At 50.7% G+C, this 27,536-nt stretch overlaps 1 protein-coding gene across 2 annotated transcripts in view; it reads left to right on the plus strand.

Moving 5' to 3' along the window:
- The window catches only part of CELSR1 (cadherin EGF LAG seven-pass G-type receptor 1), a 197,580-nt gene that overhangs the window by 50,320 nt on the left and 119,724 nt on the right, over window positions 1-27,536 (plus strand). For both annotated transcript variants that reach the window (XM_064283360.1, XM_064283361.1), the window contains exon 2: window positions 23,094-23,732. In XM_064283360.1, the coding sequence (XP_064139430.1) occupies window positions 23,094-23,732 (639 nt within the window). The remainder of the gene's footprint in view (window positions 1-23,093; window positions 23,733-27,536) is intronic.

Raw genomic sequence — 27,536 nt, forward strand, 5'->3', positions numbered from 1 at the left:
CGCCATTTTCAGTGTGATGACTAGAATTGAGGACAGCTTGTTGGTTAACAATTCCCAGCAGAGGAGCAGTCAGGCCTCAACAAGGCTGGTTACAGGCTGAGAATCAGTCTTGGCTTCAGAAGAGTTGACTGGCTGGCAATCGATTGAGTTTCACATCATCTGTGTCACCAGCAGGAGGGCAGCCTGACCCTGCTGTGGGCGTGGGTGCCACTGCGGTGCTGGATCCAAGCTGGCTGATCCCCTTCCTGCCTCCATGGCTGAAAGAGGGATGCTGGGTGCCAAGGGATGATTCACTGCCTTTCAGCCAAGAAGGCCCTTCTGGGAGCTTTCACCATGGGGCCAGGGTGCTGTTTGTTCCTCGTACCCCTCAGTGAGTCCATGTAGGTGCCCCTGGTTCTCCAAGGCCTGTAGGCCTGTCTCTCTTCACGGGTACCTTCCCGTCAGAGGTGCAAGCTCAGGGCGGGGACACAGGATTGTTGTGTGTTTCCTGCACGTGCACACATATACACACATACACATGAACACACATGCACACACATGCATGCATAGCATAACCCCCCTTTCACTCACAGATCCGAATGCACACACGTACACACAATGAACTTGTGTACTTGTGCACATACATGCACATACACACGTACACATGTACACGCATACATACATGCTCAAACTCACATGCACATTCACGCACACATGTGTACATGTGCACACATGCATGCACACACCAGCTTCCTGGCTTCATGGGCTCACCTGTGTACCCTTGACACCTCCACATTTCCTCCCTGCTGTACCCGTTGTCACCAGGGGCTCGGGAGTGGGAAGTCTAGGCTCCTTGTGGACCTGGCAGCCATGTCCGTGCAGACACACCTGGGGCTTCAGCCTCCCAGACCCCATCCTCTTGACCATCCCTTGCCTCCAGCCCCGAGAGGTGGCTGAGTGGTGAGGATATGGGTGTGTGTCATACTTGGGGTTCTGAGTATCGTCTGACAGGTTCCCTGTGGTCACCAGGTTCAGGGAGGGGATGGGGTAGGTGCTGAGTGCAAGACTGCCTTCATCCATGACGCCTTCCCACCTGGGGTGCCTCCTTCTGCTGCAGGATGCCGCTCAGGGACACCCCACCACAGGTCTCCATCAGCACGGTATATACCTCCCAGGTCTCCATCAGCACACTGCACTCCTCCCATTAGCAGAGCACGCCCCTGCCCCACTCCTCCTATAACACTGCACGCCCCTCCCACACACCTCTGATAACACTGCACGCCCCTCCCCCACACCTCCCCTAACACTGCATGCCCCTCCCCCACTCCTCCCATTAACACTACATGCCCCTCCCATAACACCGCACTCCCCTCCCCCACACCTCCCCTAACGCTGCATGCCCCTCCCCCACTCCTCCCATAACACCGCACTCCCCTCCCCCACACCTCCCATAACGCTGCATGCCCCTCCCCCACTCCTCCCATTAACACTACATGCCCCTCCCCCACACCCTGGGCCCCACCCCTGCCCCACCCCCGTGGTACTTACCTCACTGTCATTGTGGCCCCATCTGTCACCCCCACCAGGCTGAGGATGCTGGAGGGCTTGGCTGTGTTTGTCCTCTTGGCATCCCTGGAGTTGGACCTGGCACACAAGGCTTCAAATCCTTGTCGAATTCATGAGTGACGACAATTTTAATTAGAGTTTCTTTGAGCTCATGTTGCAGATTAGAATCTGTAAAAAGCCTTCTTATATGAAATAATTTTTAATTATAAATGCATTGTTAATATACTCGGCTGTGGCAATTACTGAGAGAACGCGTATATCCTTTTCAGGACCCTTGGGGGACTCTAAGAGCAAAATCCAATTTGTTACTTTTAAGACATGTCTTAATCACTTAATAACAGGATATTTGATAGCAGACTAATCTCCATCTGTGCAGAAGTGTGTGAAAGACTTCACCCACGGAGCTCGGAGCTGGCGTTCTCCTTGGGGACTGCGGGCAGTGTGTGAGGGACTGTGTGTGTGTCAGTGTGTGTTTGCATGTATGTGTGCCTGCGTGTGTGTTTGTGAGTAGTGTGTGAGTGTATGGGTGTGTGTATATGTTTGCGTTTTTATGTATGCGGGTGTGTGTTTGTATGTGTGTATGTGAGTGTATGTATGTTTTTATGTGTGCAAGTGTATGTGTGTGTATGTATGTGAGTATATGTGTGTATCTATGTGTTTTTACATGTGTGAGTGTATTGTGTATGTATGTGAGTGTACATGTGTATCTGAGAGTATGTGTATATATGCATGCGTGTGTGAGCACTTATATGTGTGCATATGTGTGAATGTGTATTGTGAGAGTTGTGTGCATGTGTGTATATGTATGGTGTATGTGTGTATGTGTATACATGTGAATATGTGGATGTGGGCATTAAGTGGAGGACGTACAAGGAGTGGAGGCCTGGTCACATGTGCACCTTAGGTGCTCAGCAAATGTTTGGGTGATGGCCGCCCCTCCTGTGAGACAAGAGGCACACAGAGGTCGGGGCCAGAGGTCAGACAGACCCACCCTCAGGGACCAGGCGCTGACCAATAGATAGGGGTGGGGGACTGTGGGCCCCGGTCTTATCTCAGTGGGGGTTCCATATGGACCACATTGTGATGTGCAACTTAAAAAGTACCTGAAATACTACAGTATATTTACTGCAGACTAGCGTGGGCATGAGATGTGTCATTGTTTTAATTAGAAAAAAGAGACTCAAACCACAGTCCACAATAGCAGAACACAGTTATATTTCTTCCTGAGGTCACTGCGGAAGGGTGGTGCTGCCTGCTCCAGCCCAAGCCTTTTTCCTCTAGGGCTTCAAACAGGTTTTTCCCAGTTCAGTTGTGGGTGAGGAAGTCTCACTGGAACAGACCCAAAGTTTTAAAATTTAGGTGAACTGGAATGGGAAAAATGACAGGTCAAAGCCCTGCCAGAACCTCAATCTCCCTCTTAGAAAACAAGGGCAGCTTATGGGTTGCATAGCAACCAAATCTCTTGCCCATTGGATTTTGAGCAGAGCTGGAAACAGCAGTGCCGCACTCAAAGTCCGCACTGCTGTGAATATGTGTTGCTCTCTACAGTCCTGCCAGTAATCCAATCTCATGCATCAGGCTCCTGGAAGGGCTCACTACACCTTTTCTAAGTCTCCTATTCCAGGACTTCAACCTTGATCCTTTCCTGCTCTGGTTACCGTGCCAGGTCACCCAAATCATAAGAATTTGGGTCTGTTCCTTTTTCGCTCCATTGGCCATGACAGAACCAGTTCAAACTGGCTTGAAGCCCTGGTTTCCCCAGACTGTCCAGGGTGCAGCACAGGCCTAGATGCCCGCAGACGTGTATTCCAGAAAATTCCACGGAGCCCAGCGCTTGCAAGAGGTGCCAGTGTGATGGAACCATGACTGGCACCTTGTTGCAGCCTCGGTGTCAGAGACACAGTGTCCTTACCTCCGAAATTTGGAGGCATGGGGCATACCCTGCAAGGGGGAGAGGAGAGGTGTCAGCCAGCCAGATGGGATTTTCAGCTTCACTTGAGGTGTTCCCTGCTCTGGCGACTCCCTCGATAAATGAGCTGAGCTGAGCTGGGTGCTGCCTGCCAGCACGCCGGCGGCCTCCTCCTGTCCAAATTGGGTTTTGAGTCTCTGCTCTGATCTTCTTGCTCACTGCTTCAGAATAGCCCCGCAGCTCATTAGCTTCAGGGGAGACAGGAGGGGTGGCCGCGAACAAAGGCCGTGGAATGGAAACCGCAGAGCCCAAGTGAGAAGGGAGGGCTGGCCTTCAGTAGAACAGTGTGAGGAGAACGTTGTTGCTTCACTCTTTGAACCCTGGAGGCGGATTTAACCATCTGGATGTAGGGGAAAGGAGGCCCGAAAGAAGCAAATTAAAACACTCAACTAGAGGAAAACATGTAAGACGTAGTAAAGACCAGAAAAGAAAGGAAGCTAGATTGCACACGTTCTCCGTTTGATAGAGAATCTTTCTCCCCTGGGAGGGCTGTGCAATTTCCCGCTATCGGTCCTTCCCCCGGAGTCTGTAGTTAATAGCCCAAAGCGACTGTGTCTTCTCCTCCCAGCACATTGCTAAACGAGGCTCTTGAAAGGTAGAACTGGAATTTTCTTAGCAAATATTTAACCAGAAAAAAAAAAATCTGCTTTTCTCTTCTCAGCAGTGGTGATGTCAGCTGCAAATTAATAGACGTCTGAGCCGATATTTGATCCTTTCCCCACAGAGAATGATCCGTCAACTATTCACTAAATATGGGTGGGGGGTTGGAGGAGCCTCAGAAGAAGCAAAGACGGCCTCCTTGCTGGCGGGGGAGAGGGTAGGGGGTGGAGGGTTGTCCCCCACTGATGGTGGGGACTGGCCTCCCTGGGCAGGCAAGTGTGGTCACTGGGACCACTCGCTGCTGTGTCCCCGACAGCCACAGGACATTGTGGACAGAACCGCTGTGTCTGCCCAATGGTGCTGCCGTGAGGGGAGGGGGGACGGACCTTCGCAGCATGTGGGGCGCTGCCCCCTGGGCCGCGGGGCCCCTCAGACTTTTGGCTCTAACCCCACCTTGGAGTCAGTGCCTTAACAGAGCCTCTCAGTGGCATTTCCATCTTAAAAGAGATCTCCGTGGAATTATTCTAGAAGGGACTGGAGGCCCCAGGGCTCCTGAGCCAGGAGACACTTGGGGGCTGGCAGCGAGTGGAGGTCCCTTGTCTGTGTCTCCTAGTACTGCTGTAACAGAAATACCACAGGTGCGTGGTTTGAGCGAAGACAATTTTATTCTCACAGTCCTGGACGTTAGAAGTCTGATCAGGGTGCTGGCTCTAGGGGAAGGTGCTCTCTGATGGCTCTGGGGGATGGTCCTTGTCTCAGCTTCTGTAGCCCTGTGTTCCTCAGGGCCTTGACCATCTCTACGGGGCAGCTGTCTTCCCCGTTTGTGCTCACTTGTCTCTATGTTGCTCTTTTTTTAACCTCAAAAGTGATTTGTTGTAGGACACACCATCCACTGAATGGCCTCATTAACATAACAAAGAAAACTATTTCCCTCATTAACATAACAAAGAAAACTATTTCCAAATGGGATGACATCTATAGGCATAAAAACAACCAAACCCTTGGCCCTTGAGTGTAGGGACCCTATAGGTAGAGTAGAACTGCCCCATAGAGTTTCCAGGGAGCACCTGGTGGATTTGACCTTTTGGTTAGCAGCCGTAGCTCTTAACCACTATACCACCGGCGTTTCCAGGGGTTAGCATTCCTACACATATTTTGGGGACACACAATTCATTCCGTAACATCCCTCCAAGTCCCCTGCAGATGCCAGGGCCCCATATATGGAGGAAGGCTGGCCCCGTGGCAGCTGCTGGCCTGGGCTGGGCTGGCCTGGGGGGACCACCCTGTCCCCTGTAGGCTGGAGGGCAGAGTGGACAGATATTACCACCGCCAAGACACCTGCCCAGGCTCCACCCAGCAGCCCCTTTTTTTCTTGCCTCGATCCCCTGGATTTCTAGGCTCAAAGCCCTCTGTGTCTCCCCCGTAGGGGAGCCTGAGAGCTGGGGGGACTCGGGAATTTTCCAACCTCACTTTGGGGCCCAGAGTTCTGAGTAATTGAGGGTTGCGCTTGCTTCCCTGGAGGAAGAAGGATGTATATAAACTGCCTTCCACTGGAGCTGGCTTTGTTGTTAACACATTTCCTCTTAAAGAGGTACAAATTATCAGCATTAAAACTTGAAATTCCCTCTTCTCATTAAGCCTCTGCCCAAACCCGTTACAGTGGAGTCATAGCGATCCTATAGGACAGACTAGAACTGCCCCATAGGGTTTCCAAGGAAAGGCTGGTGGATTCGGAGTACCGACCTTTTGGTTAGCAGTTGAGCTCTTAACCACTGCGCCACCAGGGCTCCTAAGTCTCTGTAGGTAGTAATTATTTTCTCCCCAGGAAGTGTTCATTTAAAGTGTGAAAGGGTCGAGTTGACAGGGGGAGGTCGCCAGGCCACCTGTGCTCTGCTGGGAAGACCACGGCTGCGTCGTTCGTGGTCACTGGAGCCCTCTAGGGCCCCACGTCCCTTGTCACAGGGGAGTGGAGTCTGCTCTGACTGTCCTACGGGGTTGTTGAAGAAGCAGGAGAGGTAATAGGTGTGTTATAGACTGAGTAAGGGGTTCCTGGGTGGCGCAGATTGTTAAGGGCTCAGCTACTAACCAAAAGGTTGGAGATTTGAGTCTACCCAGAGGCACCTTGGAAGAAAGGCCTGGCAGTCTACTTCTGAAAAATCAGCCACTGAAACCCTATGGATCGCAGCCCTACTCTCACACACGTGGGGTCGCCAGGAGTCAGAATCAACGGGACAGCAACTGGTTTTTTGTTCTTCTTTTAATGGATTAAATTGTGTCCCTCAAAAAGATACGTCGACGTCTTAACTACCATCCCCATACCTGTGAACGTGACCTTGTTTGGGGAGAAGTAGTATTTTTCTTGCAACTGTTATCTGTTAATGAGGTCACATTGGAGCAGGGTGGGTAATCCTAATCTCTTGTAAGAGGGGAGAGCAGACGTGGGGACAAGGGTGGCTGGCAGCCCCCAGAACGAGGAGAGAGGCATGGGGCAGTTTCACCCTCAGCGCCTCAAGGGAATCCACACGGCCTTCACCCAGATTTGGACTCCCAGACCTCGGAACTGTGAGAGAATAAATTCCTGTCCTTGAAAGCACCCACCGTGTGGTACTTGTTACTGCAGCCCACAGACACTGATACAAAGTAATAATAGCAAAGGCTTATGTAGCTCTGGGAATCCTCACCTGTTTCGTTGATGAGGAAACTGAGGCACAGAGGTTAAGTAACTTGCCGAGAGGAAGTGGGTGGCAGCAGAGCAGGATTGTCCTTGGTCACGGCGAGCACCTTGTGACCCAAAACCCAGTGCCCAGTCTGGTCCCCTCCTCACTCGGTGTCTCAGAGACATCACACAGGTGAGCACGCCCTCTTTCTTGAAGCCCCCCTCTTTCTCGATATCCCCATGGTTAGGCTTCTGGTCCCTCCGCCCCGCCTATCTGTTTACCTAGATGTCTGCCTTTGTCTGCACTCTTCGAACCCATCACATCCCAAAACGACTTCCTCATCCCCAAGCAGTAGATGACCTCACCTCCTCCCCAAGTTACTGTCCTGGGAACGGTGTCACTGTGGGAGACAGAACCCTTCCCTCTGCCTCTTTTCTCCTACTGATCAGTCTACCTGTTTCATTTAAAGAATTTTTCTTGTTGTTTGGAAATAGTTCACGTGCGTGAAATACCATGATAGACTTCTATGTGGTGCGTTCTTGTTGGCTGCCGCTGAGTCAGCTCCAACTCGTGGCAACCCCACGCGGCAGAGTAGAACTGCTCCATGGAGTTTTCAGGGCTGTGACATTTCAGAACAGATCACCGGGCCTGGCTCCCGAGGTGCCTCTGAGTGGGTTCCAACTGCCAACCTCTCAGCTGGTAGTCAACCACTTAGCCTGTTGTGCCGTGTGGTATAAAGGATAACAACAAACCTCTGTGTCTTACTCATCTAGTGCTGCCGTAACAGAAATACCACCAGTGGATGGCTTTAACGAAGAGAAAATTTTTTTCTCACAGTCTAGTAGGTTAAAAAAAAAAAAAAAAAAAAGTCCAAATTCAGGGCATCAGCTCCAGGGGAGGCTTTCTCCCTCTGTTGGCTCTGGAGGAAGGTCCTTGTCCTCAATCTTCCCCTGGTCGAGGAGCTTCTCAAGCGCAGGGACCCTGGGTCCAAAGGACGCGCTGTGCTCCTGGTGCTGCTTTCTTGGTGGTCTGAGGTCCCCCTCTCTGCTTGCTTCCCTTTCCTTTTTATCTCTTGAGAGAGAAAAGGTGGTACAGGCCACACCCCAGGGAAACTCCCTTTACCTTGGATCAGGGAGGTGACCTGAGTAAGAGTGGTGTTACAATCCCACCCTAATCCTCTTAACATAAAATTACAATCACAAAATGGAGGACAACCACACAGTACTGGGACTCATGGCCTAACCAAGTTGATACATTCCTGGGGGATGTAATTTAATCCATGACACTCTGTGTGCCTGTGCCTAGCTAGTACCATAGAACTTTCCATACCCTGAGGCCCTCCATGTGCCAAGTCACACCCCTCTTGTTCTTCCAAGGGAATTTTGGGGTATTTTTCCTTCACTTTTCATTTTGGTTGATGGTACATGTTGTGAGGCATACAGAATATAATGGTCCGTGGTCCCTTATCTGCTGTTCCAAAATACAAAAAGCTCTGAAAACAAAAGCGAGTTTTGTAAAAATCCATTTGACGGCAAAACTGGACCCAAACCAGCATGAAACAATTGACAGTTTTTATCCTAATAATGTGAATATTCACGTGTTGCTGCAGAAAGATTATGCATTTGATTGTGGGACCTGCTGTTGTGTTGTTGTTGCCGTCCAGTTGGCTCCAATCCATGGAGACTTTATGTATGACAGAACAAAATGTTGCCCGTTCCTGCGCCATCGTCGTGATCACTGGCATGTACGAGCCCGTTGTTGAGGCTGTTGTGTCAGTCCATATCATGAAAGGTTTCCTTCGTTTTCGCTGACCCTCGCCTTTATTAGACATCACGTCCTTTTCTAGTGATTGGTCTTTCCTGATGGATCCAAAGTAAGCGAACTGAAGTCACCATCCTCACTTCTAAGGAGCGTTCTGGTTGTATTTCTTCTCAGACTGATTTGTTCACTCTTCTGGTGGTCCACGGTATCTTCACTATTCTTTGCCAACACCACAGTTTAAATGCGTCAGTTCTTCTTCTGTTTTCCATTTACATCGTCCAGCTTTCCCATGCATATGAGGGGATTGAAAACACCATGGGTTGGGTCAGGTGCACCATTTACTTTTCGAAAAAAAAAGGTCTGAATTCTAAACCCTTCTGATCCTCAGGGTTTCAGATAAGAGATTAGGGACATATGTGTTGTTAAGTCGTGTCTGTTTCTGGAGATTATGTAAACAGCGCTATCATATAAACACCACTCTGGAGTTGATACAAATGATGCCATTCTGTGTTCACTCAGTGTCTCTATCCATGTGCCGAGTTGTAGCTCATTCATCTTCATTGCTGTGTGGTATTCTGTCACGTGAATATACCACACTTAATCTGTTACACCGCTTGGGGTGTCCTTGTGTGTGTCTCCTGGCACAAGCGGACAAGGCTTTCCCTGGGGTTATGTAGCTTTCATGGAATTGCTGGTCATCGAGCTTGGGAGTGTCCACTCCATTAGGTAAAACCAGCTGTTTGAAAGAATGAGTGAACTAGTTCACATTCCCACCACCTCTGGACAAACCTTCCTTCTTGTTGCTCATCCTTGCCACTGTTTGTTGGTCTTTGACTTAATTTTTGCCAATCTAAACAAAAAACCCGTTGCCGTTAAGTTGATTCCGACTGGACAGAGTAGAACTGCCCCATCAAGTTTCCAAGAAGTGCCTGGGGGATTCGAATTGCCGACATTTTGGTTAGCAGTCAAAGCACTTAACCACTACGCCGCCAGGGTTTACCAGCCTGGTGGGTGTTAAATGATACCTCATAGTGGTTTCAATTTGCATTTCTCAGGTTACTAATGATGTTGAGCAGCTATTTATTTGTTTTAGGGTCATATATATCTTCCAGTCCATGGCTTGTCTCATCATCAATTATATATGATTTTCTCTCTCGAGTTCTTATTTTTCATGTAGTCAAAATTATACATTTTTTTTCTTTATGGCAGTGCTTTATGTGTCTTGTTTAAGAAATTATTACCTACCTCAAAATTATAAAAATAATTTTGTATGATCTCTTCTAAAAAAGGTTTTTGGTTCACATTTAAGCCCTTTATTCACATGGAATTTGTTTTTTAATGTTTGGTGTGAGGTGGGATTCCGACTGCATCTTGCCCTTCGTGTAGATCACTGGTCGTCTCGGGACCATTTGTGGAGAAGTTCCTCTTCCAGTTGCCAATTGTGTCACGCGTCACGTTTTCATGTACGTGTTGGTCTGTCTCTGGGCTCTGCTGTCCATCTGTCTCTTGGTCTGCAAATAGCAACTTTAATTCCCCTTCACCAAGTAAGGTGACATATACACAGGTCCCAGGGGTTAGGGTGCAGACATCTTTTTAGGTCCCTATTCAGCCTAACACGTGTGTTTTTGTTGTGTGCTGCTGAGTCGATTCCAACTCATAGTGACCCTATAGGACAGAGTAGAACGCCCCATAGGGCTTTCTAAAAAAAATTTAAAGCTTTCTAGGCTTTAATTTTTATGGGAGCAGATCAGCAAGTCTTTTCTCCCACAGAGCAGCTAGTGGATTTGAACCACTGACCTTTCGGTTAGCAGCTGAACATTTAACCATCGCGCCACCAGAGCTCCTTCTAGCGCACATAGCCATGGGAAAAGATAATTGATAAAAGTACCACGTAACAACAGAAGTTAGCTTCCCGCTCACCTATCCCGTAGCCACCCACGGTCCCACTTCCTCCCAGAGGCAGCCACCATTTCCTGTTCCTTGTGAACCCTCTGGAGGAGACTGCTTTGACCTCTGAGGACGTTTTCCCCTGAAGAATGGGGTGTCTGGATGAGGAGGAGCTGGTGGCATCTGCCAACTGGGTGACGATGGCATTTCTGGAGCTGGAGCCTGGAATGATGCTATCCAGCTCCCGTCCTTCCCCGGCCCTCGGCCAGTGGTGAGCTGTTTCTGAGCAGCTGTGAATATGGAGACTTCACCGGGCTCTGAGCAGGGTTCAGCGGCCTTTGAGGTTGGGTTGGATTGGGATGGATTGGTTTGGATTGGGTTGATCTGAATTGGGTTGGTTTGGGATAGGCTGGGCTGGGCTGTGTTAAATTAGGCTGGGCTGCGTTGAGTTGGGCTGAGCTGGTATGTTTGCTAACATCTCATCTATATTTCCCATAGCTTTCCTGGGCTGGTGGCTCATTGACTGGTCTGGGGCTAGAGGACATATGGGGTTCTTTTGGTGGGTATTCATGGGCCACATTGTCATGCCAGAGGGTATCATTTGGTTTAGAAAGAGGAGCTCACTAGTTTTTCAAAATTCATTCTTGCATTTAATCTTTGCCTCAGGGAACTTGGCCAGCTTTCTTAGAATGGGAACAGAAAGGTGGCAGGGAAGAGCCAGCCTGGACAAGCCCAGCTGGCAGCGCAAGGCCCAGACAGTAGCAGCCGGGGAGGCGTGGAGTCCTGGGCCAGCCTGGCAGTGGTGGGGTGACTGAGCACAGGACCCCAGGCCCTGCTGCTTCCCAGGCTCTTGGTACTTTCAAGTGGGAAGAAGAGTCCAGAAATGTCTGTGTCATTTCCTAAAGCAGGAGTTCTCGACTGGATACGATTTTGCCCTCCTCTGTTTCATGGGGATATTTATCCATGTTGGGCATGTTTGGTTGTCACAATTGGGGGGTGGCTCGTACTGGCATCTCATGGGTAGAGGCCACGGATGCTGCTCAACATCCTACAGCAGACAGGATGGCACCTGTCCCAACAGACAGTGGTGCAGCCCTGCATGCCTACAATGCCATGTGGGGAAACCCTGCCCAGGAACTCCTGTGAGTGCTTTTCTTCTCCCAGTCTTAAAATTGAGAAGGAAACACTCGACATTTCTGAAGCTGAAAGAACTGAAGAAAAAATTCAAGCCTCAAGTTGTAATATTAAAGGTTTCTATGGGCAAACTCCCAAAAATCCTCACAACTGGGGTAATAAGCAACATGATGAGAAATGGAGAAAAGATTGAAGTCGTCAAGGATTTCATTTTATTTGGACCCACGATCAACAGCCATGGAAACAGCAGTCAAGAAATCAGAAGATGCATTGCTCTGGGCAAATCTGCTGCAAAAGACCTTTTTAAAGTGTTGAAAAGCAAAGACGTCCCCTTGAAGACTAAGATGCACCTGACCCAAACCACGGTGTTTTCAGTCACCTCACATGCACATGAAAGCTGGACAATGAATAAGGAAGACCAAAGAAGAGTTGACACCTTTGAATTGTGGTGTTGGAGAAGAATAATGAATATACCATGGACTGCCAAAAGAACAAACCTGACTTGGAAGAAGCGTAATCAGAATGTTCCTTGGAAGCAAGGACGGTGAGAGTTCGTCTCATTACTTTGGACTAAAGGACCAAATGAACCAGAGACGCCACCAGCCTGAGACCAGAAGAACTAGATGGTGCCTGGCTACCACCAATGACTGCCCTTCCGGGGAACACAACAGAGAGTCCTGGACAGAGCAGGAGAAAAATGTAGAACAGAATTCAAATTCACGTAAAAAGACCAGATGGGGGAACGTGCCGTCACGTTGTGGGGATTGCTACTAATGTCACACAACAATATGTGTATACATTTTTGGATGAGAAATTAACTTGAGCTGTAAACTTTCACCTAAAGCACACACACACACAAAAGATGGAAGGAATACACAGAGTCACGGCACCAAAAAGAATTGGTAGATGTTCAGCCATTTCAGGAGGTAGCATATGACCAAGAACCAGTGGTACTGAAGGAAGAAGCCCGATCTGCACTGAAGGTATTGGCGAGAAACAAGGCTCCAGGAATTGATGGAAAACAGTTGAGATGTTTCAGCAAATGGATGCAGCGCTGGAAGTGCTCACTCGTCTATGCCAGGACATTTGGAAGACAGCTACCTGGTCAACCAACTGGAAGTGATCCATATTTGTGCCCATTCCAAAGAAAGGTGATCCAACAGAATGCGGAAATTTTCGAATGGCATCATTAATATCACACACAAGTAAGATTTTTCTAAAGATAATTCAAAAATGGTTACAGCAGTACATCGACAGGGAACTGCCAGAAATTCAAGCCAAATTCAGGAGAGGATGTGGAACCAGGGATGTCGTTTCTGATGTCAGATGGATCCTGGCTGAAAGCAGAGAATGCCAGAAGGTGGTGGTGGTGTTAGGTGCCCTTGAGTCGGTTCTGATGCATAGTGACCCTATGCACAATGGAAAGGTGTTTACCTGTATTTTATTGACTATGCAAAGGCATTTGTTTGGATCATAATAAATTATTGATAACATTGCAAAAAATGGGCATTCCAGAACACTTAATTGTGCTCTTGAGGAACCTGTAAGTAGACCAAGAGGCATTCGTTCGAACAGAACAAGGGGGTACTGCATGGTTTAAAATCAGGAAAGGTGGGTGTCAGGGTTGTATCCTTTCACCATACCTATTCAAGCTGTATGCTGAGCAGATAATTCGAGAAGCTGGACTGTATGAAGAAGAACGGGGCATCAGGATTGGAGGAAGACTCACTAACAACCTGTGTTATGCAGATGACACAACCTTGCTTGCTGAAAGTGCAGAGGACTTGAAGCACTTACTAATGAAGATCAAAGACCACAGCCTTCAGTATGGATTGCACCTCAACATAAAGAAAACAAAAATCTTCACAACTGGACCAACAAGCAACATCATGATAAATGGAGAAAAGTCTGAAATTGTCAAGGATTTCGTTTTACTTGGATCCACAATCAACACCATGGAAGCAGCAGTCAAGTAATCAAAGAACATATTGTATTGGGCAAATCTGCTGCAAAGGACCTCATGAAAATGTTGAAAAGCAAAGATATCACTTTGAGGACTAAGGTGCGCCTGACCCAAACCATGATATTTTCAGCCGCCTCATATGCACATGAAAGCTGGACAATGAGTAAGGAAGACTGAAGAAGAATTGACACCTTTAAATTACATTGTTGGTGAAGAATATTGAATATACCAGGAACCTGCCAGAAGAATGAACAAGTCAGTTTTGGAAGAAGTACAGCCAGAATGCTCGTTAGCAGCGAGGGCGGTCAGACTTTGTCTCACATGCTTCGGACATGTTATCAGAAGGCACCAATCCCCGGAGAAGGACATCATGCTGGGTAATGTAGAGGGTCAGTGGAAAAGAGGCAGGCCCTCAGCAAGATGGATCGACACAGTGACTGCAACAATGGGCTCAAACGTAGCCAGGGTTGTAAAGATGAAGCAGGACCGGGCCGTGTTTCGTTCTGTTGTTCACAGGGTCACTGTGAGCCATAACTGACTCAATGGCACCTAACAACTACAATACTCTTAACAAAAAAACCTTATTTCAAGCCCGTTGATGGCCTGTCGTCCTCAGACTAGGAGTTTAGTATTGATTTCTAGACTTTTGGATTCCTGTTCAGCAAAAAAATCCCTCTCTATTGTTCAATTTGTCGTTAGTTGCCGTCGAGTCAGCTCTGACTCGTGGTGATCCCAGGTACAACATAACGAAACGTTGCCCAGTCCTGTGCCACCTTCAGGATCATTGATGTGCTTGCGTCCATCGTTTTGGCCACTGTGCATTTTGAGTGCCTTCCCTCCTGAGAGGCTCATTTTCCTGCACTGTATCAAACAATATTCTATTGGCTGATTTTTGGAAGTAGATTGCCAGGCCTTTCTTCCTAATCTGTCTTAGTCTGGAAGCTCCTCCGAAACCTGCCCACCATGGGTGACCTTGCTGGTAATTTGAAATACCAGTGGCATAGTTTCCACCATCAGCAACAACACACAAGCCATCAAAGTACAACAAACTGACAGGTGGTGGGTTGTTAAGTTAGTACTTGAAATACGAAGAAAAACAAGGCCGACAAAAGGTTCCTGATCAAACTTTCTGTACGGTCCAGGTTGGAGCCCGAGGTGGCTGGTTGTGTTTTCACTAAAAGTATGTGAACCAATTCCCCATGCACAGGAGATTTATTTCCCAATGTTTGGTTTGCAAGGTAAACAAGCAAAGCTGACTTTAACTCCACCCAAGCCGGTAACTCAGCGATTTTATGGTGAGTGAGTTCAGTCATCTTCAAGGTTAGAGGGGTGCTTCCAGCTCTTTGAAGTCAAAGGCGGCTCAGCTCTGCTACCATGACTTCTGTTCCTCTCCTCTGAGTTCACTCGCCGTCTTGGTTTTAAGGAAACCATTCTTTTTTATTGTCGTTCTTAAAAATATACACAGCAAAGCATACACCGAGGGAAACCATTCTTAAAATGCCTTTTAACATAAATTTCTCCTTTTGGATAATCTTTCCCAAAATAAAGCTAATTTTTATCGAGTCAGCCTTTAGCTCTTAAATGAAAGTGCTCATTCTTTATCTTGATAAGCTTCCACTTTCGAAAAGTAGGTGCCCACAAAGTTGGTAGCTTGGGGTTGGGCCAGCTGCTTCAAGGAGTGACTAAATCTTCCTGTGGGGTGATGGAGCCTGTTATGATCTCAACCTTCCGGAAGATTCCATCAAGCCTAGAAATGGCGGGCTGTGCTTCCATGGAATAACTTGTTAGTGTGAAATTTTGAAGTAGGTACTAACTTTCCTCTTGGGTTAGGAGCTTTATTTTATACATGAAATCAGGAGAGAGAACATTGCTGAACTGATGCTATCGGAGATCACATGATTTGACTGTAAATAGTAAACGTGGGAGCGGTATTGAGAAGGCGGCTCTTAGGTGTCTGTTTTTTCATTTCTCCTCATTTTTGGCGCTACCTGAGCTGGGTATTTTCTAAAAAACGGAATGTTTATCTGGACTCATTTGGGCCTCAGTGTCTGGAGATGTGATTTCTTCTCGCACACCGCCTTTCTGTGTCTTTTGAGAGAATCCTCTTGTCATTTCTAGAATTTTTGTTCTGGAAGGAAGGAAGGGATGCTGGATAAATAAGCATGTCTTGGAAACAGAATAAAGGTGCGAGACAACATTGAATATTTTATTTGAATAGTTGTGCATCTGAAGCTCTAAAACGTTTCAGAAGAGCGTTAGAGCGCTCATTGTTCGCCAACTGCGTTTTCCAGGTGCTCGCCAGCACATTTCCGGTCCACCAGCTCCTGGGCCCTGCTGTCAAGGAGGCGTTTGTTGTCCTTCACTAGCAGATCAGACGGGAGCAGGACAGGTGAAAGGACTGGCCGGGAACCTGCGCCTGGGCTCCTCCTGCAGAGCTGGTTTGGGGCTCTCCAACCTCTCTCCTTAAAAGAAAAAATCCAAACCTGTTGCTAGGGAGTCAATTTGACTCAAAATGACCCGAGGGGATGGAATAGAGCTGCCTTGTAGAGCTTCCAAGGCTGTAAATCTTTGCAGAAGCAGCCTGTCCCATCTTCCTCCCATGGAGCAGCTGGTGGGTTTGGATCACTGACCTTTTGGTTAGCAGCTGAGCACTTAACCTTTGCACCACCAGGGCTCCTTGCCCATCTCCTTAGGCCTGTTGCAGTTACAGGTAGTAATTTTAAATGTCTTGCCACAGATTGTTGTGTTTGGTTGGGGTTGTTAACGACAGGAGCAGCACTTTGCGGGTGTCAGATGCTTGCCTCGTGTTCTGTAGTGTGTCATGTAATTCCGCAGCACCCTGGTGGGGGGCATAACTGTTCCTGCTTATCCTTGACAGATGGGTCAGTGAGGCCTAGTTATCCTGGGTACAAGTGGGGGCTGGGGTTGCTGGCCTGAGCTCTCCCGACACTGGGCCAAACTGCAGAAATATCTCTGCATACCATGTAAAATTTTTTCTGAAAGGTGTCTCTTGCACCCAGATCCCCTGATGTGGGGCACCTACTTGTGTAACAAAGAGCTGGTGTTTTGCACAAAGTTGGACTCTTGCTGAAGGTGTATTTGTACTTTGTCATTGTTAGGTGCCATTGAGTCGATTCTGACTATAGCGGCCCCATGTGACAGAGCACAACTGCCCCGTAGGGTTTCCTAGGCAGTTATAGGAGGAGCCCTGGTTAAGCAGTGGTTAAGTGCTCAGCTGCTAACCGAAAGGTCTGGGGTTCAAACCCACAGACCGATGTGGCAGTCTGTTTCCATAAAGACTAAAACCCTTCAGTTAGCAGTGGAGCGCTTAACTGCTGCCCCACCAGAGCTTCCTGTTTGTAGTTTGCTGGTCGTGTAATGGTTAAGTGCTACGTACTAACCAAAAGGTCAGCAGTTCGAATCCACTAGGCACTCCTTGGAAACCCTATGGGGCAGTTCTGCTCTGTTCTATACTGTTGCTACGAGTTGGAATCGGCTCGACGGCACTGGGTTTGGTTTGGGGTTTTTTGGGTGGTATATTCCAGTGTGTCTGAGTGTGTGTGTGGGGTGGGGGGTACGTGCTAATCAAGCACACAGATGTGAAGCCTGCTGCTCTCCCTCTGCACGTTCTTGAGGTCGAAGCTGAAGCAGGTGTGTCCCTCAGGGACTGTGGGGAAGCCAGGAAGAGAGCATTTGAGCCCAATGCAGCGCGAGCCTACAGGATTTGGGATTCGGGATTTGGGATTCGAGCAGAGCCCTGCCAGATAAGGGAGGAGGGAATCCTGGGGTAAACTCACCCCAGCCGGCCCCTCGGGCTCTCAGGAGTAGAGCTGCCCACTTGGTCCAGAGGGGACTGTGGCATTCAAGGACAGGCCAGAGTGGGTGTTTCCTCTCGTGATGGGAGGCCCTCTCTTCAGAGGCCAGGAAGGGTATGTTTGCTTTTTGAAAAAGCTGTGTGTGTTTTGAGCTGGGCTGGGCTACTTTTCAATAGTGTTGAGTGTTCAGTGTTCGTTTTAGCACTTACATGTGAGAACCACAGCAGAGAAAGCATGGGGGAGGGGCGCGGAGGGTGCCTTACGGGTGTTCTCTGAGCTTCCCCATCCCGAGCTGTTCTGGAGTCTTGGGCCAGTAGCGTCTGTCACCTGCTGGGTGTGGGGGCTGGCCATGCTGACCTGGGTGCACCCTGCAGGCAGGTGGGAGGGTCGCTCACAGCGGGGAGATGTCAGGCAGCTCACACTCAGGCCTAGCTGCGCCTGTGAGGGGCTCAAAGATGGAGAAGGGGGACTAGGAGATGGGGTGGGGCGGGGGCTGAAATCATCTTAGGTGAAGGAGGCACCATGGGCAAAGGGGCTCCTGTGGTTAACTGCAGAGTGTTCTGGGCCAGGGGCCAGCTGGTAGACCACTCCTCCCCAGTGCAGGAGCTTGGGTGGCCCCCTATAGTGGGGTGAATGGTGTCCCCCCAAATTATGTCCACATCGTAACCCCTAGATCCTTGTTTGAAAATAGGATCTGTGGAGATGAAATTAACTTCAGGATCTCAAGGTGAGCTCATCCTGGATTTCCCAGGTGGACCTCAATCTAGTGCAAGGGGTCCTTACAGGAAACAGGCAGAGGGAGACCAGGTAGACCTCAATCCAATGCCAGGGGTCCTTACAGGAAACAGGCAGAGGGAGACCAGGTAGACCTCAATCCAATGCCAGGGGTCCTTACAGGAGACAGGCAGAGGGAGACCAGGTGGACCTCAATCTACTGCCAGGGGTCCTTACAGGAGACAGGCAGAGGGAGACCAGGTAGACCTCAATCTACTGCCAGGGGTCCTTACAGGAGACAGGCAGAGGGAGACCAGGTAGACCTCAATCTACTGCCAGGGGTCCTTACAGGAGACAGGCAGAGGGAGACCAGGTAGACCTCAATCCACTGCCAGGGGTCCTTACAGGAGACAGGCAGAGGGAGACCAGGTAGACCTCAATCCAATGCCAGGGATCCTTACAGGAGACAGGCAGAGGGAGACCAGGTAGACCTCAATCCAATGCCAGGGGTCCTTACAGGAGACAGGCAGAGGGAGACCAGGTAGACCTCAATCTACTGCCTGGGGTCCTTACAGGAGACAGGCAGAGGGAGACCAGGTAGACCTCAATCCAATGCCAGGGATCCTTACAGGAGATAGGCAGAGGGAGACCAGGTAGACCTCAATCCAATGCCAGGGATCCTTACAGGAGATAGGCAGAGGGAGACCAGGTGGACCTCAATCCACTGCCAGGGGTCCTTACAGGAGACAGGCAGAGGGAGACCAGGTAGACCTCAATCCAGTGCCAGGGGTCCTTACAGGAGACAGGCAGAGGGACACCAGGTAGACCTCAATCCAATGCCAGGGGTCCTTACAGGAGACAGGCAGAGGGAGACCAGGTGGACCTCAATCCAATGCCAGGGGTCCTTACAGGAGACAGGCAGAGGGACACCAGGTAGACCTCAATCCAATGCCAGGGGTCCTTACAGGAGACAGGCAGAGGGAGACCAGGTAGACCTCAATCCAATGCCAGGGATCCTTACAGGAGACAGGCAGAGGGAGACCAGGTAGACCTCAATCCAATGCCAGGGGTCCTTACAGGAGACAGGCAGAGGGAAACCAGGTAGACCTCAATCTACTGCCTGGGGTCCTTACAGGAGACAGGCAGAGGGAGACCAGGTAGACCTCAATCCAATGCCAGGGATCCTTACAGGAGATAGGCAGAGGGAGACCAGGTAGACCTCAATCCAATGCCAGGGATCCTTACAGGAGATAGGCAGAGGGAGACCAGGTGGACCTCAATCCACTGCCAGGGGTCCTTACAGGAGACAGGCAGAGGGAGACCAGGTAGACCTCAATCCAATGCCAGGGGTCCTTACAGGAGACAGGCAGAGGGAGACCAGGTAGACCTCAATCCAATGCCAGGGGTCCTTACAGGAGACAGGCAGAGGGAGACCAGGTGGACCTCAATCCAATGCCAGGGATCCTTACAGGAGATAGGCAGAGGGAGACCAGGTGGACCTCAATCTACTGCCTGGGGTCCTTACAGGAGACAGGCAGAGGGGGACTAGACATACAAAGGAGAAGGCATAAAAAGACAGAGACAGAGATTGGGGCCATGTGACCAAAGAACACTTATGGCCAGGAGCCCTGGTGGTGCAAAGGTTCAGTGTTCAGCTGCTAACCAAGAAGTTGGTGGTTTGAACCCACCATTTGCTCTGAGAGAGAAAAGACCTGGCGCCCTGCTCCTGTGAACAGATTTCAGCCTGGGAAACCCTATGGGGCAGTTCTGCTGTGTCACATGGGGTCTCTACGAGTCAGAATCCATGGACCAGCAACAGCAGCAGGAGAGTGGTGTGGAACACATTAACCAACCCCGCCATACCTGGATTTGGGACTTCCGGCCTCCAAAACTGTGACAGGAGAAATTCCTGTCATTTTAAGCCAGGCAGCCTGAGGACACTGAGACACCCCCAGGAGAGGAGTCAGGGGTGGGCTGAGGGCACAGGGGCCGGCTTGGGGCCGATGGGGCCGGGCCCTTGGGGCAGGGGAGAGCGGCAGCTCCTGGACACGGTAGGGGCTGGGGCTACCTTTTGGGGGCTGGCTGACTGGGACCCCAGTGCTCACTGTCCCAAGACCCGGGGGTCCAACAAGGGAGGGGTGTGCTGGGACACTCTGCCCCAGCAAATGGAGGTGACGTGTGTTGGAAACAGCAGGGCATGGCTATGGGTTCCAAATGAGAAACCACAGTGTGGGTGCCTTGGAGGACAGGAGGGACACAGGACAGCGAGGGGCAGCGGCTGAGCCCCATCACCCTGCTCCCCTAGTGCCCTGCTCACTGGCCCCAAGAGCAAAGGCAGGCAGCACTTCAGTTTCTGTAAAATTCCTGCCTTGCCCACGATGCCCATATGTGAGCCTCCTCCTGGCCCAAGGGACACTCCTCCCCCTGCCCTTGGGTGGTGGTGTCCCAGGCCTGGCAATACTGCTTGTCCACCCCGCCATTACCACCACGGGGTGAACTCGGCGCAGGTTCTTAGTCTGGTGGCTGTTGCCCAGAGGGGAGAGAAACCAGAGCCTCCAAGTAGTGGGCTGAGAACATCGCACCTGTTGTCTAGCCTCAAAGAAAGGCCCACAGAGAGATGCAGAAAGCCGCTTCAAAGGCCCCAGGCTTCGAGTGCGAGGCGCCAGGAGTCCACATGGGCAGGGTCGTCGGCCATGGTGATGAGAGGCCAGCCGGCTGATCTGTGGGGGCCTCAGGCAGGGACAGGAGCCGATGCCTTTGTCTCCAACCAGCTGAAGAGCAGGTAACACCCTGTGGGCAAGCATACAGTGGCCTCGGGAGGATGGTCAGGACTCACTGGGACATCGGGCTGTGTGGCACACCGTCTCGCCGGCACTGGCTATAGAACAGAGGTTCCCCCTCCCCCCGCTGAGATCGCGGTGTGTGTGGGACAGAGTGGCAAAGACCCATGGTGGGTACATTTCTACGCAGGTCACTGCTCTTCTGGGCTCCAGCTGCGACTCCAGGGGCCTGTGGGCACCATCACAGTGTTGCCGCAAGACCCAGCGTGCTTCACGTGTTGGAAAAACCAGGTGGTCACTGGTGGCTTTAGCAAACAGAATTTTATTTTCTCATTTTCTCTTGAGGCTGAAAGTGCGTGTGTGTGTGTGTGTGTGTGTGTGTGTAATCTGCTCTTTTTATAGCTCAGCAGTGATTAGCTTTAGAGCCCCACCCTGCCCAGGTATGATCTATTTAACATAACAAAGAGAACTCCATTTCCAAACCAGAGCACAGCCACAGGTGTAGGGTTAGGACCCCACACGAATTTGGGGGACACAGTTCAATCCACAGCAATACTACGTTGCGTTTGTCACAATTGAGAGACCAGTATCTACACACTGTTGTCAACTCAAGTCCATGCTTTGTTCAGATCGCCTTAGTTTTCCCCAATATCCGTGTTCTGTCCCAGGATCCCACGTGGCACGCAGTCCTCACGTCTCAGGCTCCTCTGGGCTGTGACAGTTCCTCACTTTCCTGTTTTTTTGGAAGGAAGAGGCTGCTGAGTGACCACTCTGTGCTCTGTGGAAGCTGGAGACACATCTGTGGGACTTTGTCTTAAAGCTTCTGGGTTTTATGCCAGGCTTAGAAGTACCTTTTCTACACCAAGGTTAAAACTTTATTATCTTTAATTTTTAGATTTACCTTGCTGGGGTTATCGTGAGGACCAAATGGAATAATAGGTGCCGTGCGCGGGTCTGACGTGAGTGCTGGCCGGGCAGCAGGGTTGTTAGCGAGGTGGAAGCCAGGCTCACCACCAACCGAGCTTGTGTTCTTGGATATGAAAGGCAGCTTCTCTGTGCCTCAGTTTCCCTCACCTGTGAAATAAGACTAATGCTGGTGCCCCTGGAATCTCAGGTTGGCTGGAGTAACCCAACCAAGCACATGCCTGTGGTTGTGAGCTCTGAAGGGGTTCCGTTCTCCGTTGTTTAGACAAGTTAGTGACTCATAATCCCTGCCCAGTATGATTCATGGCTCCCAGGCACCTGAGACAAGTACAGTCCGAGGTGAGGAAGCCTTTGTAGCATTTACCCCTGTTACTTTCAGAGCTTCGTGTCTGCTGCTGTGCCCTTGTCGGGGGCTGTGGTACCTCGCTGGTGTTGAAGTGATGTGGTGGGCCTCCAGGTCTCCTCACCTGGCCAAGAAAAAAAACCAGCTGCCATCAAGCCAACTTTGACATCTGGTGACCCTATACGTGCCAGAGTAGAACTGTGCTCCATACAGTTTTCAGTGGCTGATCGTTCGGAAGTAGGTTGGCAGGCCTTTCTTCCGAGGTGCCTCTGGGGGAACTCAAACCTCCAACTTTTCCATTAGCACTCAGCTGTACGAGTCCACCCAGAGGCACCTGGAAAGAAAGGCCTGGCAATCTACTTCCCAAAAATCAGCTACTGAAGACCCTATGGAACACAGTTCTACTCTGACACACATGAAGTCTCCAGGAGTCTGGGGCCAACTTGATGGCAGCTAACAACAAGAAGAAAAGTAAAACCCATCAACAGAGTGTAGGCCAAGACTGCTCCCCAGGCAGGACCAAAGGGGGCTTCCTGGATGCTGGGGGTTTGAGTTGGCAGAGGGGAGGTGGGGGGGGTGGTCTGCTGCAGGCTGGAGCAGGTGCAGAGGACGTGGATCACGGGCTCTGTCCCCATGTGTCTGGAGCGGAGTGTGTGAGAGGGGGTCTCTGGGCAGTGAGGGGCTGAATCATGGTGGTCATTGGGGTGCCCTGCTGGGCAGTTTGGGGATCCACTGAGGGCTTCCGCACAGCAGAGTTACCTGATCAGACTGCCCTTTAGGAAGTGGGTACAGGTCAGTGGGTCAGTTGGAGAGAGTGAGCCCCAGGCTGGGAAAGGTGTTGGAAGTCAGGGCGGCAGCAGTGGGTGGTGATGGGGCAGCAGGGAGATGGGGGCGGGGTGCCCAGCATGGACAGAGCATGTCCGAGGCTTTCCTGGGGGGCGGTGGGTGGAGTCCGTGACTCCCAGGCACCCAAGTGACCCCGACTTTCCTCTGTCCCGCAGACGGCATCCACAGCGTCACAGCAGTCTGCACCCTGCGCGTCACCATCATCACGGACGACATGCTGACCAACAGCATCACGGTCCGCCTGGAGAACATGTCTCAGGAGCAGTTCCTGTCCCCGCTGCTCGGCCTCTTCGTGGAGGGCCTGGCGGCCGTGCTGTCCACCGCCAAGGACGACGTCTTCATCTTCAACATCCAGAACGACACCGATGTGCGCTCCAACATCCTGAACGTGACCTTCTCGGCGCTGCTGCCGGGTGGCGGGCGCGGCCGCTTCTTCCCGTCGGAGGACCTGCAGGAGCACATCTACCTGAACCGCACGCTGCTGACCACCATCTCGGCGCAGCGCGTGCTGCCCTTCGACGACAACATCTGCCTGCGGGAGCCCTGCGAGAACTACATGAAGTGTGTGTCGGTGCTGCGCTTCGACAGCTCTGCCCCCTTCATCAGCTCCACCACCGTGCTCTTCCGGCCCATCCACCCCATCACCGGCCTGCGCTGCCGCTGCCCGCCCGGCTTCACCGGCGACTACTGCGAGACCGAGATCGACCTCTGCTACTCCAGCCCCTGTGGCGCCCACGGCCGGTGCCGCAGCCGCGAGGGCGGCTACACCTGCGAGTGTCTGGAGGACTACACAGGTAGGGCCGGGGGCGGGCGCTCACCTGCGGGCCGGGGGAGGCTCAGGCTGTGGGGTCCCCCCACGCAGAGTGGCCTGGCGCTCACCTTTGCTTTGCACAGGGGCTCCCAGTTCACACTTGGAGGGCTTCTGGTGGTTTCCTTTGTCTTCTCCTGGGGGAAGGGTCAAAGGGCAGATGGGGGGGGCTGAGGTGTCAGCTCCATGAACTTGAAATGGCTTCAGAAGTAGCATTCTTTCCCTGGCAGATGAGCTGGAAGGAGCTGCTTCCTGACAGCCATTCCGAGGTCTCATTCATCTTCACCGTGTATCTTAGTTGAAGCCCCTGGGTGGTACAGTGAACACACTCAGCTGCTAACTGTAAGGTCGGAGGTTTAAGTACACCCAGAGGCACCTTGGAAGAAAGGCCTGGCAATCTACTTGTGAAAAACCAGCCATTGAAAATCCTCTGGAGCACAGTTCTATTCTGACACACGTGAGGCCTCCATGAGTCATAGCAACTGGTATGTCTTACTTACCTCGTGCTGGTGTAACAGAAGTTCCACAAAAGGGTGGCTTTAAAGAACAGGTATTTATTTTCTTCACAGTTTGGAGGTTAAAAGTCCGAATTGGGATCTCCGGCCGTGCAGACTCCTTCCTTGTCAGTAGCCCTGGGCGTTCCTTGGCCCCTTGGCTTGTAGACATTCCTCACACGGCTGCTGACTTTCCCCAGACGTGCTGGCTTCTGTCTCTTATCTGCTGTTTTTATAACTCAGAAGTGATTAGGTTTAGGACCCATCCTAACATAAGAGAAAACCCTAGTTGTGAACAGGATCACAGCTACAAGTATAAAAAAAAAAAAGGGGTTAGAATTCCAACACACACTTGGGGGGACACAATTCAACCTGTAAAACCCTATGGCTTAAGCCACCTCTTTTATGAGAATAGTAGGGGGAAGATAGGTCCCTCGGTGGCGCAGTTTGCGCTCAACTACTAACCTAAAGGTTGATGGTTTGAACCCACCCGTCGCACTGCAGAAGAAAGGCCTGGTGACCTGCTTCGTATAGACGACAGCCAAGAAAACCCAATGGAGCAGTTCTATTCTGTAACACATGGGGTCAACTCAACAGGTTTGTTTTTTCGGTTTTCTGAGGGGGCTGGTGACAGTGTGAAATCCACTTTTTAAAAATCTAAATGCACACAGCTGCATGTGCCTCCTTTAAGGGGTCTTAAATGTGAAGGGCCCCAGATTTCAAGTTTGATTACTGATGTAAGACAGTGGAACGTGGTAGGAATCATGGGCCGTTAATCATTTGGGTCTTGAAGGGCCTGTTGTTCTCTGCCTCCTTGTCACAGCAGAAATTAGTCATCCTTTCTCTCTCTGAAGATACACTTACATCGAGACATCCCAGCAAATCACAAAGATAAAGTCCTCCAAATGCAGCCGGCAGTTACTTTTTAAAAAGGAAAGACCAGCCCAGGAATGGTACAAAAAGACATGTTCCCTCCCCACAAATCTCACCCTTGATTGCCTGTTGCACAGAATTATGGCCCAAGTGAGAAAGACCTATATGATGGCTCCAGTCGTGAGCAGTTGGCCTTTTTTAAGAAGCTCTCTGGGGATTAGACAGGGCTCGATTCATACCGGAGATACCTTCGTGATTCTTCCACAGCCGTGTCTCCCATTAACGTGTTTAATATAAACACCTGGGAAACTGTTACTGGCTAGCGTAGGGGTTTTATCCAGCCCATAGCTCTAGGTTTACCCAGCTTATGGCAGGGGTTTAAAGTATTAGCAGGTTTTATCAAGCAGGAAGAGGGAGTAAAACCGGGAAGGGAAGCACAAAGAAAGAGGAAGGCCGGCTGCCCAGGGCTGTCTGCAGGTGAAGAGGAGAAAACCCCGTGGGGAGCGAGTGGCTGGCAGCCTGGCAAGGCGGGCGCATTCTGTTTGTGACATGTTCCGGCACCCTCGCTGCAGAGCTGGCAGGTTGGCGGGCAGGTGGGGAGAGAGAGGCTGGAGTCACCTCTTCCATATTCTCCCTGCCACCTCTGCCCTGTCTCTCTGGTTCTTTCTCCGAGGGTGCCTTCCCGCTGTCTTGCTCATGGTTAATCCTACGTTCTGGTGACTCTGGGGTTTGGCAGTAAGAAAGGGATGCAAAGGTGGCAGGGGCCACCAACCCTGGCAGCCCACCCTGAGCTGCCTGGTGTCCCCCTTACTCTCAATCGAGTAGAAGCGAGTTCTGTGTCCATCTCATGACCCCCCTCCTCTCCTTTCCATGAGACGGCATCCAGCTGGCCTCTCAGACTTTGCCCAATTTGCAGACATGCCAGTCAGCTGGCAGAATTTGCCCCTCTCCTGGCTGGGAAGCACCCCATGGGACCCGGCACCCTCCCGGCTCCCGCTGCATGGCCCGAATGGAAGTGGGTGCTCCAGCCCTCAAGCCTGCAGTGGCCTCAGTCCCTTGCAGAGAGTCTGGTGCCCTCCAGGGACTCAGCCAGGGCACCATCACTCACTCATTGCATACTGTTGACTGAGCACCTGCTGTATGCCAGGCCAGTGGGCACAGACCTGCCCTGCCCACTGGTTGAGACAGTATCACCCAGGACCTGGCAGGGAGAGCCCTCCAGCACCTCCACCCTCTGGCAGCTTGGTCTGGGGGCACTGGGAAGCCGCAGTGCCAGGGTCAGGACCTCTAGGGCATGAAGACTTACATGGGTTCGAGGAACCAAGCATTGGCCTCCTGGGCTGCTGGCAGTGAGCTTAGCTTTGTGAAGTCCAGAATACGGGCTATGAGTAGAAATCAACTCGATGGCAATGGGTTTTTTTTTGTTTTTTTGGTGTCTTAGTTCCGAGAGCTGCTGTAACAAAATACCACAAACCAGGTAGCTTTAAAGAACCGAAATTTATTGCCTCACAGTTCTGGAGGAAGGAGTCCAAATCAGGGTGTCAGCCATGTCGATTCCTCCTGAGGGTCTGTGGGAGAATCTGTTCCTGCCTCTCCCAGCTTCTGGTGGCTCCACGCGTTCCTTGGCTGCAGCTGCAGCGTCACATGGCATCCTTCCTCTGTCTCTCTGTCTCTGTGTCTCTCTTCTCTTTTATAAACCCAACCCAACCCATTGCCTTCGAGCTGATTCAGACTCATGACACCCCAACAGGGTAGAGCGAACTGCCCTGTATGGTTTCCAAGGAGCAGCTGGTGGATTCTAACTGCCGGCCTTTTGGTTAGCAGCCACGCTGTTAGCCACGTCACAGCCTTGGAAACCCTGTAGGGTCACTGTGACTCGGGATTGACTCAACTGCAATGGGCTTGGTTTTTTTAAATAACATTTTCAGACTTCCTATTTCCAAACAGGGTTATCTTCACAGGTACTGGGGTTAGGACTTCAGCACATCTTTTGGGTGGACACAGTTCAATTCATGACACTGGGGGCCATCTTAGGGCAGGGTAGGTCAAGGCTGCCAGGGATCCGTGAACCTACAAATCCTCTCTCTGGATGGATTGACCCAGCAGGGTAGATAAATGACTTCTAACGATCTCAAATTTTGCTTTCATTATTATAGTCATATTCTGGGAAATAATGGCTGTGGAATGGCAAAGCCTGTCATCACCAATAAGACTGGCTCAGATGCTGTGATTGGCATGAGGTTCATTTGAATCTCTTTGGACACTAAAATTTTCATATGTGCTTCCCTCAGAGATAAGACTAATTAAGACTGATGATTCTTACCTGGTTCCGCTTCCTCTCCTTTTTCCTCTTTCCCCTTTGAAGCTCTTGTTTTGCGTAGAGGTAATTGAACTCATTTATTCATGATGAAAGTCGTTCTGTC

This window comes from Loxodonta africana, chromosome 4, assembly GCF_030014295.1.
Source record: "Loxodonta africana isolate mLoxAfr1 chromosome 4, mLoxAfr1.hap2, whole genome shotgun sequence".
Lineage (NCBI taxonomy): Eukaryota > Metazoa > Chordata > Mammalia > Proboscidea > Elephantidae > Loxodonta > Loxodonta africana.